The sequence below is a fragment of the Uranotaenia lowii genome, unplaced genomic scaffold (genome assembly GCF_029784155.1).
Source record: "Uranotaenia lowii strain MFRU-FL unplaced genomic scaffold, ASM2978415v1 HiC_scaffold_148, whole genome shotgun sequence".
Taxonomy (NCBI): Eukaryota; Metazoa; Arthropoda; class Insecta; order Diptera; family Culicidae; genus Uranotaenia; species Uranotaenia lowii.
The window spans coordinates 51,463-66,271 of NW_026597499.1; the positions used below are offsets into that span (position 1 = coordinate 51,463).

Below are 14,809 nucleotides of genomic sequence, written 5' to 3' on the forward strand. Positions count from 1 at the left end.
ACAAAAACCAGCAAAATTTTGCTGGTTTCCAGCAAAAAAAAATTTGCTGTGTAGAATCAAGAAAGTGCGTACACACTGTCAAGTGTAATAAATTTTTTTTTCAATAATATCAAATAAAATAGCTTCTGTGATAGGAACTATTCTGCTTCCTAGCGATAAGGAAAAATGGCCGGGTATTCCTTCCACAACATTTGTAAACATGATGTGAACTGTATTATGTCAGTATTATCAATTTGGCGGCCGGCCTTAGCGGTATCACATTCGGACAAGCAGCACGTCATTTTTGAGTATTTATTAATCTCTCAGCGCAAATTTTGGAGTCAGAAGCTGAAGAAAACCGAATAATTTCAAGATAAAGTGATCAGTCTTATTCGAGATGCTGCCGCGAAGACGACTGGTGGAACAAGTACTTCTGGTGTTTTTGGCGTTTTACTCCCAGGCGCAAGGAAAAGTTGATGCAGGTTATCAGATGCAGGCGCGTAGCTGTGGAATTCCGCAGATACCGTCGTTTGAGGAGTTGGTAGTACGAGGACAGAATGCCCGCCGAGGAGAGTGGCCTTGGCATGCCGGATTGTACCACGGAAGGACAAAGTACGTCTGTGGGGGAACTCTGATAAGCGAATTTTTCGTGGCAACAGCGGCTCATTGCCTGTACGATGAAACCAATGAACAGTTTGTTGGCACTCGAGGAATCCTGGTACGTTTGGGGGTCCACCAGCTGGAACGGGCACTGTCTGACAATGCTGTTCAAACGCGTTTTGTTTCGAGAATCATTCGGAGCCCTGATTTCGATCGAACTACGCTGAAAAATGATATCGCGCTGCTGCAAATGAGAGATCCCGCACGGTTTACCAATTACGTGTACCCGGCTTGTGTCAATCGTCGAGGATTGGTAGGAAAGATCGGAACAGCTATTGGTTGGGGAAGAACCGAGGAAAGTGAGCTGGCCTCGACGCTGAAAATGGCAACATTGCCAGTGATAGATGATATAGATTGCTTGGGAAGCGATCGAGCTCACTTCGGAACCATGCTGAACCCGGGAATGCTATGTGCCGGGCGGAGAAACGGAACCACAGTTTGCAACGGGGACAGTGGCGGAGGATTGTTCTTCAACCGCAATGGTGTTTGGTTTTTGGGTGGGATAATTTCGTTCAAAAAGCCAAGACCGGGTGACAACATTTGTGTGTCCGATGGCTACGCCGGTTTCACCAATGTGGCCAAGTACCTGTCCTGGATGACCAATGTGACGTACATCGATTTCGCGACCGATGACTTTATAACCCTGTCGTCGCAATCGAAGAATAAACGGGCATTGATTTACAACTACAGAAGTATCGCGGATGAAAGTAAGTGGAATCAAATGCAATAGAAAATCCAACTCGGAAACTAATGGTTAAAGTTGAACGGGCCTGAATAATGCCAACGTGCTTTATATTGATAAGTGTTTGTAACTGTGGACCGCAGTAGTTTGAAATATTTTCGATTATAGCTGTTAGATATGTTTTAGTTAGGCATAACAAAATTGACCCTTCTAGAGATCTTCCAGGTAAAAAAGGGGAATGATGTGTTGAAGAATATACGACAGCAAATTATATTTAGATTAATTTTAGTAAATATGTACTTTGTTTCACAAAAAAAGTATTTAAATTGTTATTCTAATATAACACACTATACAATTAAGGGAAAATTTAATCTATTTTGTCTCCATATTTTTGATAGTTTGTATCGGGTTCTAACCATATGCCATTCGCAGAGTGCGCGGAGTACCAGCAAGAAAAGCAGAAATCAACAAACGTGGAGGGCAGCGTAGTTTTTATCTATGACGGTGACTATCAGACATGTCTGGCCAACATTATCAGTACCCGTTTTTTACTTAGCACCAGTCGCTGTATACGTTTCAGAATAGAAGAAGGTTAGTAACTTTCTATCATTGCTCTTTTCTTTATGATTAAGTCAAATATTTTAGCCCACTTGAGTGCCAGATTTCCGAAGGAAAAACTCACTGTATCAATAGTGGACCCGATTTTTCCACCAAATTACCCATTGCAAGGATATGCCAGAAGCCCTATAATGCTGATTGATTTACGGAGAAACTACGACAAGTAAGGAAATAGATTTGTGGTTGAGCATAAAAGATCTAAATCTCATATTTCGATTATTTTCAACTAGCCTATTGCCATCCATTTCCTGCCTCTGGTCGGATCCCAACGAAATCACCCTGGAAAGTTTGGATGAATTGGGATTTCCGGCCAAGATCGACAACCGGATGCGGACCGCGCTAACCTTAACCGAATCGGAAGACGAAACGCAGATAGTGACCTCCAGTCAGTTTCCGTGCGACTACAACCGGAACATTCTTGGGGTTCGTTTGGACGCAAAGAAACGAAACGAAACATTCTACCGAATGGTCGGTCCTCTGGTTAACTGCGAAGAGTCCCGCTATGCCCGGCTGGATCCGTTCCTGGACTGGATCACATTGATGGTTTGGCCCGAAAAAAGCCCAGTCGATTATTTCGCCCAGTATATTCAGAAAAACAAGGAAACCTTGGAGGAAGTTTATGAAAGGGTGAAGGACAAAGGGAAGGATCTTACGAACTATCTAATAAACACTGACGACGGCTTGCATATAATTGGCGATGCCGTACGCTATTATGCGGAACACTCCGAAAGCATCCACAGAGATGTTTCGAACGTCTACAATGTTATAAATGAGAACCGGGATAAGATCGGTGACTTTTTTAAAAATCTATTTGAAAGGCTATAAAAAGGTACCATTAATTAGAGTGAATTTCTACTTCTAATCAACACTCGATGTTTGGATTACGATTTATCAAAATAAAAAAAATAAAGTGTGATGCAGCATTTCCATAATTAGCGTGTCTTCTCAATATACACCGAAAAAATAGAATAAGATGGATTACTAAGTAAATTAACGAAAAGTTACTGTTCTATATTGAACACATCCGCAAAAGAGTTCCATTTGCAAAAACTTTAAAACAATACTCTGTTCATTTTCTATAAGAGACCAAGTGTTTAATTTCTATAAGACCAAATTTTCAGGGCGATGGAAAATTTTAGAGAAACATGAGGGTCAAAGAAAAGGAAGAACATGAGCCATAAATATCATTAATTTCTCGAAAAAGATATAACGGCTCACCGACAGGACTCAAACCCGCTCCATCACCTAGAGAATCATAAGATGTCAAACGGGTTAGGCTTTTCGGGGATTGTGAAAGTTTTGGACATTAAACTCATAAAATCCCGGAGACAGAGCAATAAAGAGAGCAACAGCTCGGGGTCGACTTTATGTGTGATTTAAGTGAACTATCGACACCATTTTTTTAAACTAAATCCAAATCACGTCAGTTCAAACAAAAATATGTTGGTTCAGTATTCTCAAAGTTAATAAGAAACATCACTCACCTGTACATCGAAGTTATGCTGTTGCTGCAGCAAATTAGCCGGAGATTCTATCTGGCTGGGACCCTGTCCAGGTTGACTAACCATCGGGCTCTAAAAGTGCAACAAAACACGAACTTTAACCAACAACACCTCTCCATATCACCAGCAAGCTACCAACCTGCGTGATCTGCGGAATCCCTCCGACGCCGTTCATTACGTGGCTCTGCATCTGGTTGAGCTGGTTCATCTGATTCATCTGACTGAGTTGGCTCATCTGACTCATCTGGTTGATCATCTGCGGATGGTAGGATCCGAGGGCGGCCGCTGCCGCCGCCTGATGCGATACGTCATTGGCGCCACTGGCGGCGGCCGCGGCTGCTGCTGCTGCAGCCGCCGATCCGAGCATATGGTGCAGGGACGGGTGCTGCGGGAAGCCACCCCCACCCGCTCCATGGTGGGAAGGGGCATTGAGCAAATCGGACGCCCGGGGCAGCTGTTCTTCGGCCGGGGATGGTTGCCGGGAGCCGGGAGTGCGACTGGAATTCGGATACAGATAAGTGCTGGAATTACTTTCTAGGTGAAATGCCATGTCCCGAATAAAAGATCACATTCTAGATACTCACTTGAACGCTTTCTCGTCGTCAATTCCGTTCACGATCACCACTCCGTTTGTCGAGTTTACTTCTTCCTTTTTCAAGCCGTTCGTTTCGAACGGGGAGTTTTCCTTATCTTTATCGTCAGATGTCTGTAAAATATAAGATGGCTTTGTGAGAAATTTCCAACACTTATTAAATTTTTCTAGAGAAAGAGATTAATAAATAAATTTGGTAAATGAAATTTTTTTTCGATTTGAGATATCTTGAAAATTGTATTTCAGAGGAGCTCAACGAACAACTGCCTCTGATGCTGATTAGAAACTCATTGAATTTTTACCAGGAATAATTTATCAACTAAAATATTCAAGGATTGCTGAGAATACAATTCTTAATTCTAGAACGTGGATTCGTGGGTTTCAGTTAAAAATGCTTCAAGGAACCATCAAGGTTATGACGTAGACTAAACTTGATTGTTCCAGCCTTGTTTTGGTTCTGTGGGTATAAATAAGCCTTAGATGCTTGAATTCCCATGGCATCTGGATGGAAGCTTCAGATAGCCCCCCATCGTAAAAACGAAGTACTACTTGTGACGTTACCAACAAAAAAGATGGAGATTACTTTTGGAGAACACACTACATCTTCGTAACAGCAGCTGAAATAATGGTCGAGAACTGCTTAAGTTTTGGTGTACAAGTCAAATACAGTTGTGAGAGTAAATCACAAATCATCGACTCATTGGCCCGGAGAGCAGAGGCAAGAGACGTCTCCTTGCGAGCGTAGCTCCCACGATTCGTAGGAGCGACCTGGAGCACTGCCATAGAAGTAAAACGCAACAGATCCAAATTACGGAGCACACATCGGCTGATAGGCATACGAGTTTCCTGTGCATACGCGGGAATGATTGCCATCGACATAACTCTGGCGAAGGGTAAGGAATTTCTACTTTCACGCGCCATCGGACCTCAATCGTCGCCTTCATTGCACGACGTTCTCGTCCCTGTTGCAGCTCGACGAACTTACTTCTGGCTTCTGCGCCTCCCAGTGGTTGCAGCGCGACGAGCTCCACTTGGCTTTCCGGTCTGACGACCTTCCGTGGTAGCCCGCTCGCAAATCCACTAGTGACTGCTGGTTCGACGACCTCCACCTGGTTCTTGACTTGACAACGTTCCATGAAACCGGCCCGCCTACCTACCATGGCTTCCAGTTCAACGACCTACCAGTGGCTCTGGCCGACGACCACATTCGTGGTCCCAGCCCTACGAACTTCCATGGCACCGGTCCGACGACCTCCCAGTGGCTCCGGTCCGACGGCCTTGTTTGGTTCCGGCTCAACGCTCTTTTATTGGCCCGACACCTCACCATTGGCACGACGACCTTCCTCTGGCTCCCGGCTCGCCGACCTTCCTATGGATTCCGGTCAGCTCGCAATGGATTCGGCCCAACGTCCGACGACAACCGTTTTTCCTGGCTTGTCGACCTCCACCTGGCTTCCCGGCTGGATGACTGTCCACTCTTGATTCCGCTTCTACTCCTTTCCACTAGTGCTGGACCCATAACCTGTTGTGCAGAACTTTGGGCAGTGGAATGGAGAGATTTGTACTACTTGCTGGTAGAACTTGGAATAATTTTATTTCTAACTTTAAGATCTATTTATACTAGCCTGTTCCCTAGATATTCATAGCGAACCACAGTTACAATAATTTGTTAGTTTGTTATTGGTGTGTATGTTATTTGTCCTATCGATTGCTACGATGAGACAAATTTCAACACATATCCATGACAATGCTGCCGAACAGCGCTCGATACGGTTCCTTTTAGACGAACCTTCACGGCTCAGTTGAAGTTCTTCCTCCATGGGGATTTTAATGTTCATTTGGTGGAATACGAGCCTGTAGCCCAACCGTTTGATTCGTCGTGAGTTTGGCCTCCGTGCATACGTCTTCTCGAAGTCCACTTCGGGGGGTTTCAGATACCCTTTAATCACGAGGCATGCCTTGTATCGTAATGCTTGGCCGTTCTCGTTCCCTTTTATTCGGAAGACCCACTTCGACCTCAGTGGTTTCATATCCGGTGGACAAACTTTGAACCTCCACAACGCTTGGCTTCTAAGGATTTCAGTTCTTCTTCCACAGCACGTAGCCTTTTCTTGCCGTCGTCTCTGGTCGTGACATCTTTGATGGTTTTCCGAACGTCTGTAAAGTGTGGGCCAACAGAATTTGCGCTGAACACAGGAAAGAAGCTGTTCCAATTGCGAAGGGAGCGCTCCGGTATCGTCAGTTTCGTCGGCAGTCCATCTTCGTCGTTCAGTTCGAGGAAACCAGGTTTATCTGACTATTCCTCTTTATCAGTTGCCGTTGCAACGTGATCGTCTTCCGCAACCAGGGCTTCATCTGCATCAGGGACCTGGACTTCAGCTTCCCCCTCCACTACCATCAGCGGCCTGCCTTTCTCACCTTCGGGAGACTTCACGAACGGAAAGTTGTTCTCAGATCGGCTTCAAACTTGCGCAGATTTGCAGTACGTACTCCGACTCTGATTTCTAATTCATATAGACCGCCTTTGAGATAAGCCGTACTGATGATATGCACCCCTCTCTTGAGATACGCCACCTTTCCATAAAAATGACTCCAATGGACAGAAAAAAATTGCATGGGTTTTTCAAATACAGAGTCATGATAATTTTACTATATCCATCATTTAGTATTTTCGACAATGATTTAGTACTTTCTACCAAAAATCTGGGCGATACTACTACGACATTGTATTTTTACTATGCGATCTTTGACAGCTCATAGTAATTTCCTTGTGTCTAAATTACCATGAGCATGATATTTTGATATCACACAATTCGTGTTCTTGAAATAACTATGCCCATGGTAATGTTGAAACATCGTCATTTGTGTTGTCGAAAATACTATGCTCATTAAAATTCATATGTGTTTAGTTTGAGTGTTTGTTTCATCCGGTCACGATTTTCGGAATGCGGACAAAAATGTTTCGCGGGTACGTAAATGTGGTCATTGCTGTTCCAACCAACCAGGTGACCGGCACACTGGGTGTGTCAAATAGATTCAGCAGTTTCGTCGGGTCGGTCGCAATCTCACAGGTAAGCAATATTGTGTTTTTTCGTCGATTGCACATTACTCAGATCTGTTTTTTCCGATCTTTATTTTGATTTTATTTTAAGCTGTTCCATCGATGCATCCCGAATTCCCCGGCCATGGGGACCTTCCTTCTAACCAGTCACGGAAAATTGGGAGAATCGCAGTTTCCAGAGGATTAACCTTGTCCCCTTTCTGGATCGTTGGCCTCAAGATGATTGCCAAAAAATCCAAATCGATTCCAGCGTAAATAGAACATTTACCAAATTTGATCTGCTCATCAACTAATAATTGTTTTTTAAATTTTTTTTTTCAGAGACTATAACGACAGTTCTAAAAAGACCATTGTTTAGTGATACTTTTAATTTTAAAAATTAAAATGTAATTAATTTAAAAATAAATTATTTCTAGATCTCGAAGAAATCACGAAGAGTTTTAATTCTATCGTACTTCAATATAGTTATACCATGGTGCATGGTAATTTGGTTGTCAAATCAAGCAATATGTACTCATTTATATCATAACATATCATAGTTTTATCATGAAACATGTCAATTTTACTATGCACAATGAAAAACAAACCCATGATTTCATTGAAAATTTTACTATGAACGTAGTCGAAATTACTATGCGCAGCCAAAATAAACACAAAGTAAAACTACTATGCGCATGGTAATATCAAGAAGAAAACATTATTGACTCAAAAATATGGTTGCGTGTTGTTCATTTAAACCACGGATTTAGTAATTTTACTATGCTTTTTTTTTGTGTGTGCCTTTCGCTGTCAATCTCTTCACCGATATTTAGATGTCGCGTAGCTCTGGAACGTAAAGGACCTCCTTCATATTAATGGGAAACTGATTTTTGCTCTCGCCGTTGATCTCTCCAGCCTTACGAGCGACAATCGATTCTCCATCCTTCGCCACGTTGATGGTGGTTGGTTGAATCAAGTTTCGGAGCTCCGAAAAAACAATCTTCGGGTTTACTAAATGTTCGCTTGAAACCGAATCGAGCTTGAAGATTAACTTGCCACCATCTCGCTTGAAACCTCCACGATTAGCCAAGAAAACTCACTGCATTTTTCTGGCTGGCTGAATTAGCTTCACCTGCAAACTTCTGACGGCGATCCTTCTTGAGGTGACCTCGCTCTCCGCATTTGTGGCACTTGATCTGGAACTTGAAAGGATCTATGGTCGTCTCACCCAAAAAAGAAGCTATTTTCATCCGCTTCATATCTTCGGCCAGTATACCGATCTATACCGATCTGTCTGCCGCATTCGACCATGATATTGCCATCGGAAAGCTCGCGCGTTTACGATTTTGTGGATCTCTTATTGGCTGGTTCCGCAGTTATCTTACTGGACGTAAATTAACAGTTCGTACGGGTAACTGTTTTTCCAGGCAGTTCTCAGCTTCATCAGGCGTTCCTCGGGGAAGTCATTTATGGTCGTTAGTATTCCTAATCTACTTCAATGACGTGCTGCAACTCCTTGATGGTCTAAAATTAGTCTATGCCAACGACTTGAAACTGTACTACTCTATAAATGGCCCCGAAGATGTGAACTTCCTGCAGAACCAGTTTAACCTCTTTGCTTCCTGGTGTGATGCCAATCGCCTACCTTTAAACCGTAGTAAATGCGTAGTAATATTATTTTCCCGCAAACGACGCCCGTTCTCAGCCGTTTATTTCCTTGGGAACGATGCCATCTCTGGAGCTCAACACGTGAAAGATCTTGCTGTGATCCTTGACGTGCAGCTGGATTTTAAGAATCACACCAACTATATCGTTGACAAGGCCTCCAGAAGCCTGGGTCTTCTTTGCATGACGAAGGACTTTAAGGACATCTACTGCCTGAATAGTCTTTACTGTAGTCTGGGTCGATCGATCCTTAAATATGCTTCTGCAGTTTGTTTATTTTGTTTATTACTTGGTCTTTGGATGAGGAATTACCATACAGACAAATTTCTTAAAAACTAGGTTATTCTAATTATGTCTAGTTTAAATTTACGTTTACATACATTAAAATCAAACAGATGGTACACTACATTGGAACGTTCACAGCATTTGTCGATTGGGTGGTTTCGACCATACGCAGTACGGTGGTAAGGTATCCAGAGAAACTGGCGTTGTCGGAGCGTCCTCGTGGATACGTATAAATTGACACGCTGCAGTATGTAAGAGCAATCCACACGATGAGTCAGGGTGTCAAAAATAAAAGTTTGCTGAAGTTCGGTACGACGTTTTTCAAGCGTGGCCAGGTTTACAAGGGCACATCTTTGTTCGTAAGACGGAAGACGAAGAGGTTCAGTCCAGGGAAGGCGCCGTAAAGCATACCTTATAAAACTACGTTAAACTCGTTCAAGGCGGTAACTCTGTGTGCTCTGCCCATATCTGTGCAGCGTATTCCATAATGCTTCGTACTGAAGCGCAGTAAACAGTTTTCAAAGTATAGATGTCGTCAAAATCCTCGGTATTTTGACGCAGAAATCCCAATGCAGAAAAACCTTTTGCGGAAGTAATTGAAATATGTTCAGCAAATGTGAGCCTGTTATCAATCTTCACTCCGAGATCTAAAATTGACTTCACGTTTTCAAGATAGCTTTCAGATAGGCGGTAGTCAAAATAGACGATGTTTCGTGAGCGAGTAAAATTTACTACCTTGCATTTTTTTGCATTAGCCTGCATCCCGTTCAAGCGGCACCAGCTTTCAAGCCTAGCGATATCAACTTGCAGTGCCATACAATTTATATTATTATTATAGCTTCAAATTATTATTATTATAGCTTCAAATCGTCAGCATACAGGAGCTTGTCGGAGTGGAGTTTTTCACATAGATCATTTACAAATGTAATGAAAAGTAGCGGTCCGAGGTGGCTTCCTTGAGGTACTCCTGACGGGGTTTCGAATATACTAGATCGTGACCCATTTATTTTCGTGAAAGCGCAGCGATTTGTGAGATTCGACTTGATCCACTCGAGTGACCAAGTTGGAAAACCAAGTCGGTCCAACTTTCTAATAAGTAAATCGTGCGGGACTCGATCGAAAGCTTTAGCAAAATCGATATAAATCGAGTCCACTTGACAACCTTTTTCCAGGCTATTACTGATTGAGCTTACGTAGCACATTAAGTTGCTAACAGTCGACCTCTTCGTCACAAAGCCATGCTGTGATTCGGATATGAACGGTTTAACGGCGGCGTACAGTCTTTCTTGCATCAAAGCTTCGTATACTTTGGAAATAGAATTCAGAATTGAGATGGGACGGTAATTTTCGACTTTGTGCGCATTTCCCGATTTGTATATTGGAGAAATAGCAGCGATTTTCCACGCGCTAGGGAACGATCGTTCATTAAGTGACCGATTTAGAACACTGCAAATCGGACCAGCTAGGAATGCAGCACAATATTTTAAAATCGAAGGCGGTATGCAGTCAGGACCTGAACCTTTAGTTGGATCAACAGCGGACAACTTTTCGTAAACATCTTGTTCAGAGAAGCGCGGTAAGGGCAAAGTCTTGTTGTTGAAAAGCTTCCAAAATGATGAGGGATCAATTTTGAGGTTTTGCTGGAGACGCAAGATGTGTTGGCGGTAAAGCACGTTGTTCAGATTTTTAAATTCACGTTCCAGGAGTCTAAGGTGACATCTACAATTTTCAGAACGATACCGATTAAAAAGTTTTCGGGCCTTTCGTAGCTGATTACGTAATCTTCTAAGGTCGGCATTCCACCAGGCATGCTTCGTTGATTTGGTTCTCTGCTGGCGCTTCAGGGGTACATTTTGTTTGAAAATAGAGTAAATTTTAAAATAGAAAAATTCAACGGCGGGCTCCACATTGCTTACTTCTTCCAGAAATTCCCAGTTTGTTGAGTCGAGCGCAGCCGCAACCAGACGAAGCTACACCTCTTGAAATCAAAATCAAGTTCTCCGATGGGCTCTTCTAAGGGGCTCAGTTCTTGATCAATTTCGAAGCATAAGATAAGCGGTTTATGATAACGATCTGCCTGATCGACATCGACACGCTACAAGCCCGCAGGACCGCCACTCGTGCGTCTTTCGTCGCTGATCTGCTTTCATCGAGAATCGACTCTCCCGCACTTTTGTAAGTTCTCCCACATAGCGTTCGACCTCGTGGTTTGAGGAATCGGGATCTTCAGCTCTTCGTTCCTGTTAGACTGAACAATTACGGGGCCAACTCTGCAATAATTGGCGTCATCACCGCTACTCAGAGCATTTTGATTTTGATGTTTCGAAGGTTGTATTCCGAAGAAGAATTCTTAGTGTTCTAAGTTAAGTGTAGATTTGTATTTGTGTAGATTTGTATAGTGTAGTTAGTTTTCAAGATGACAAAAATTTATGTACATACGTCTCACATAGCGTTCATATGAAGATTTTTTTGAGTGTTTGTATTACTTTTCCATCTTAAAATCTACTGGGCCCGAATTAATAGGAACGATGAACAATTGTTATTGCTTCAGATTTTTTAATCCATTTAGGAAACTTATTTTATATGGTGCTATTACTTCTTAGAATTTTCACATCATAACTTACTGGAGAACCGACTATATTCAAATATTGTTGTTAACTATTGTAAGAAAATTTTCCAATATTATTTTTTTTTTTTTTTTTTTTTTTTTTTCATGCGGCAGCTTTATGAGAAATCACACGGCCCTTTTGAGGCCAAAATTACTCACCGCGGGGGAAAGCTAGGTAAATGAAATGGGTAGGATTGGGAGGAGACCGCAATACACCGGGCGGATTAAGAATGTGTCTCATTTAAACTCCGGTTGCTCTCTGACAAGTCAAACCCTGGCGAACCAGGGCTGGACTTGCCAATGAGCCGTATTGCGAGCGGGAGTATTTTATATCAGTTGTATAATGTGTAAATGTGTAACACTGTGTCATGTGAAGTGAGCAACAAATAGTAGCTTTGGTTTGGTTTGTTTGCTGGATTCGTCGTGATATTAAGTAGTATTGTGTCGTCTGAAGTGAGCAACAAATAATAGCCTTTGTAGGGCTGAGTTTTGTTGTCACAGTGAGTAATATTGTGTCATGTGAAGTGAGCAATGTTTGAATTTTGTTGTCACAGTGAGTAGTATTGTGTCATGTGAAGTGAGCAACAAATTGTAGCTTATGTAGGGCTGAGTTTTGTTGTCACAGTGAGTAGTATTGTGCCATCTGAAGTGCGCAATGTTTGAATTTGGTTGTCGCACTGAAAAGTATTGTATCGTGTAAAGTAAGCAACAAATAGTAGCCTTTGTATGGCTGAGTTTTGTTGTCACAGTGAGTAATATTGTGTCATGTGAAGTGAGCAATGTTTGAATTTTGTTGTCGCAGTGAGTAGTATTGTGTCATGTGAAGTGAGCAACAAAAAGTAGCCTATGTAGGGCTGAGTTTTATTGTCACGGTGAGTAATATTGTGTCATGTGAAGTGAGCAACAAATAGTAGCCTTTGTAGGGCTGAGTTTTGTTGTCACAGTGAGTAATATTGTGTCATGTGAAGTGAGCAACAAATAGTAGCCTTTGCAGGGCTGAGTTTTGTTGTCACAGTGAGTAGTATTGTGTCATGTGAAGTGAGCAACAAATAGTAGCCTTTGTAGGGCTGAGTTTTGTTGTCACGGTGAGTATTATTGTGTCATGTGAAGTGAGCAGCAAATTGTCGCCTTTGTAGGGCTGAGTTTTGTTGTCACAGTGAGTAGTATTGTGTCATGTGAAGTGAGCAATAAATAGTAGCCTTCGTAGGACTGAGGTTTGTTGTCACAGTGAATAGTGTTATGTTGGGCCCTACCTGTCACCTAACCTTACTCGATTAAAAAACTTTGAGCCCATGATAGTTTTCTCTTGAGATTAGCATAGATTGGCGTATAAAAATATTTACAAATGAGCAAGTCTTTAGAGATTCAAAACAAATGTGTGGCTACTCTGTAATTATATTAACAGCTTGGATACCATAAAACAGAATCTCCATTAAAAGGTGTTTATCACTGCAGCAATTGTAAAAAAAATCTACGTTACACAAACAATAAAATAATTGATAAATAACCAAACAAGACCATACTACTAATGACAATGCTGTTCCTCTAAAGCATCATCGCTAACTCTGAACATCTTCTCAGAGCAACTTTCCTCAATCTGTTTCGGTTGAAAGAAATAACACTTCTATTTTTAATTCCCAATATTATCTTCCTGGACTGCCTTTATATTATTGTTTTTCAAAATCGTAACATCTTTCTTCGACTACCTTAATTGAATTTCAAGCCTAACCGAACAATAGACGAATCTACCAAAAAGCGTTGAGACGATAAAGAATTATTGTTAACAGCAAACTGTCCAAAAAGCATTCTGATCCAATGAGCCTCTAGTTCTTGTAAATTGCTTGATTTAAGAATAATCCTTCGAAATTCATAAACCGCAAATGCACACTTACTAGAGCATTGGGGAGACGAATACTACTACCTTTACCTTGCCTAGTAACACATTGAACAGTTATTAACCCGTGACCCATTACAGACTAGGATACGGGGACACATCTGGACCTACAGAATACCGGACCTGAAATATAAAACTTTATTAAACAAATTGTAAGAAAAATTATATCAGGTCAAACAATCAATACTGATCGGACCATATTGAACGCTGGTAAGACGTTTGTTTGAAGCCGTGGGGCCAACACGTAGGTTCCGTTTCACTGGCGTTCATCAGTGATCCGTTCGTGTTCGCAAGATCTGGTGTGATATTCTCACTATTCGATTCTTTAAGATCTTGCGCGACAAGGCATACCCATTTATATCAAAGTGGTATAAATGAGCCTCTTACCATGCACACGGGAGAAAATTTTCCAATATTATTCAGATCAAATCTCTTCCTTTTAAAATCATTTCTGTTATTTTTTTTGCTTCCGTACTTACCTTGTCATTATCATCAAACTTCAATCCCTTAAAACGAGGTTCCAGTCCAGCGAGGGGACTTTCCTTATTGGTAGGCGATCCACCTAGCACGTACTCGACCATCTTAACGCCCAAACCTCCGGTCGAATCCCGGGGACTAAAAAAAAAAAAGGAAACACATTAGTCGAAAATTTTTTGTGAGGTTGTAAAAAAAATGTTTGTATGTACCTTAGGATTCCGGTCGAACCGGTCGGATTGGTGTCGGGCGCGTGCGGGAAGATCCGTCTCGAGGCCAGAATGGCATCGCCCTGCGAAGACCAGGTTGAATCGCGCCACACCTGATGATCGGTGCTGCCGTGTAGCTGCAGCGGCGCTAGTGGTCCGGTGGGTCCGGAAGCCACCTTGACGTCGCTGCCGCCACTCTTTTCCCAGAGTTTTTTGGTGGCCGATGTTGTAATCTGTGGGGATCGAGAGAAGAAAGTTGAAAATTAATTATCCAAAAAACATTGAGATACATGAAATATAGAAAAAAAAACATTCGCTGATTTTTTTATGGGTCTTAAGACAAAAATCGATGTTCACTTGCCCATTTGGAGGACATTGCAATCAATGGTACAAGAATGCACTCACAGGTTGCCTCATTGAAGGTTAATTTTTCAATACATTTCTGCAAATTGGTAGCTACCCTCTGACTGATAATTGGCTAATTACGGCGCGCCTAGCGTGAGAGGCTCACTTGAGATGAGTGCGCTTCCAATTGGCTGAGGTCAGTGCCGATTTCGCGAATTATTTTTCAATTAGCAAAAGTAGTTGGGAAGAAATTGGC

At 42.1% G+C, this 14,809-nt stretch overlaps 2 protein-coding genes across 2 annotated transcripts; one reads left to right on the forward strand and one right to left on the reverse strand.

Moving 5' to 3' along the window:
• Positions 1–244: 244 nt before the first annotated feature.
• Positions 245–2,906, forward strand: LOC129759393 (uncharacterized). Its single transcript, XM_055756829.1, has 4 exons — positions 245–1,346; positions 1,754–1,912; positions 1,967–2,102; positions 2,170–2,906. The coding sequence occupies exons 1-4, from the start codon at positions 377–379 to the stop codon at positions 2,762–2,764; spliced, it is 1,860 nt and encodes a 619-aa protein (XP_055612804.1). The 5' UTR covers positions 245–376; the 3' UTR covers positions 2,765–2,906.
• A 260-nt stretch (positions 2,907–3,166) lies between these two features.
• On the reverse strand, positions 3,167–14,441 carry LOC129759392 (maternal protein pumilio-like; the record flags this gene model as incomplete). Its single annotated transcript, XM_055756828.1, has 6 exons — positions 3,167–3,184; positions 3,424–3,513; positions 3,581–3,938; positions 4,026–4,147; positions 14,005–14,140; positions 14,212–14,441. Coding segments are annotated over 6 exons (954 nt in total), but the record flags the coding sequence as incomplete, so codon positions are not given.
• Positions 14,442–14,809: the final 368 nt, after the last annotated feature.

Bases quoted from the DNA above. Each gene is read 5' to 3' on its own strand.
- LOC129759393 (XM_055756829.1), top strand. From the start codon at position 377: ATGCTGCCGCGAAGACGACTGGTGGAACAAGTACTTCTGGTGTTTTTG. The intron at 1,347-1,753 runs GTAAGTGGAATC...TGCCATTCGCAG, and splicing joins CAGAAGTATCGCGGATGAAA to AGTGCGCGGAGTACCAGCAA. The intron at 1,913-1,966 runs GTTAGTAACTTT...CAAATATTTTAG, and splicing joins ACGTTTCAGAATAGAAGAAG to CCCACTTGAGTGCCAGATTT.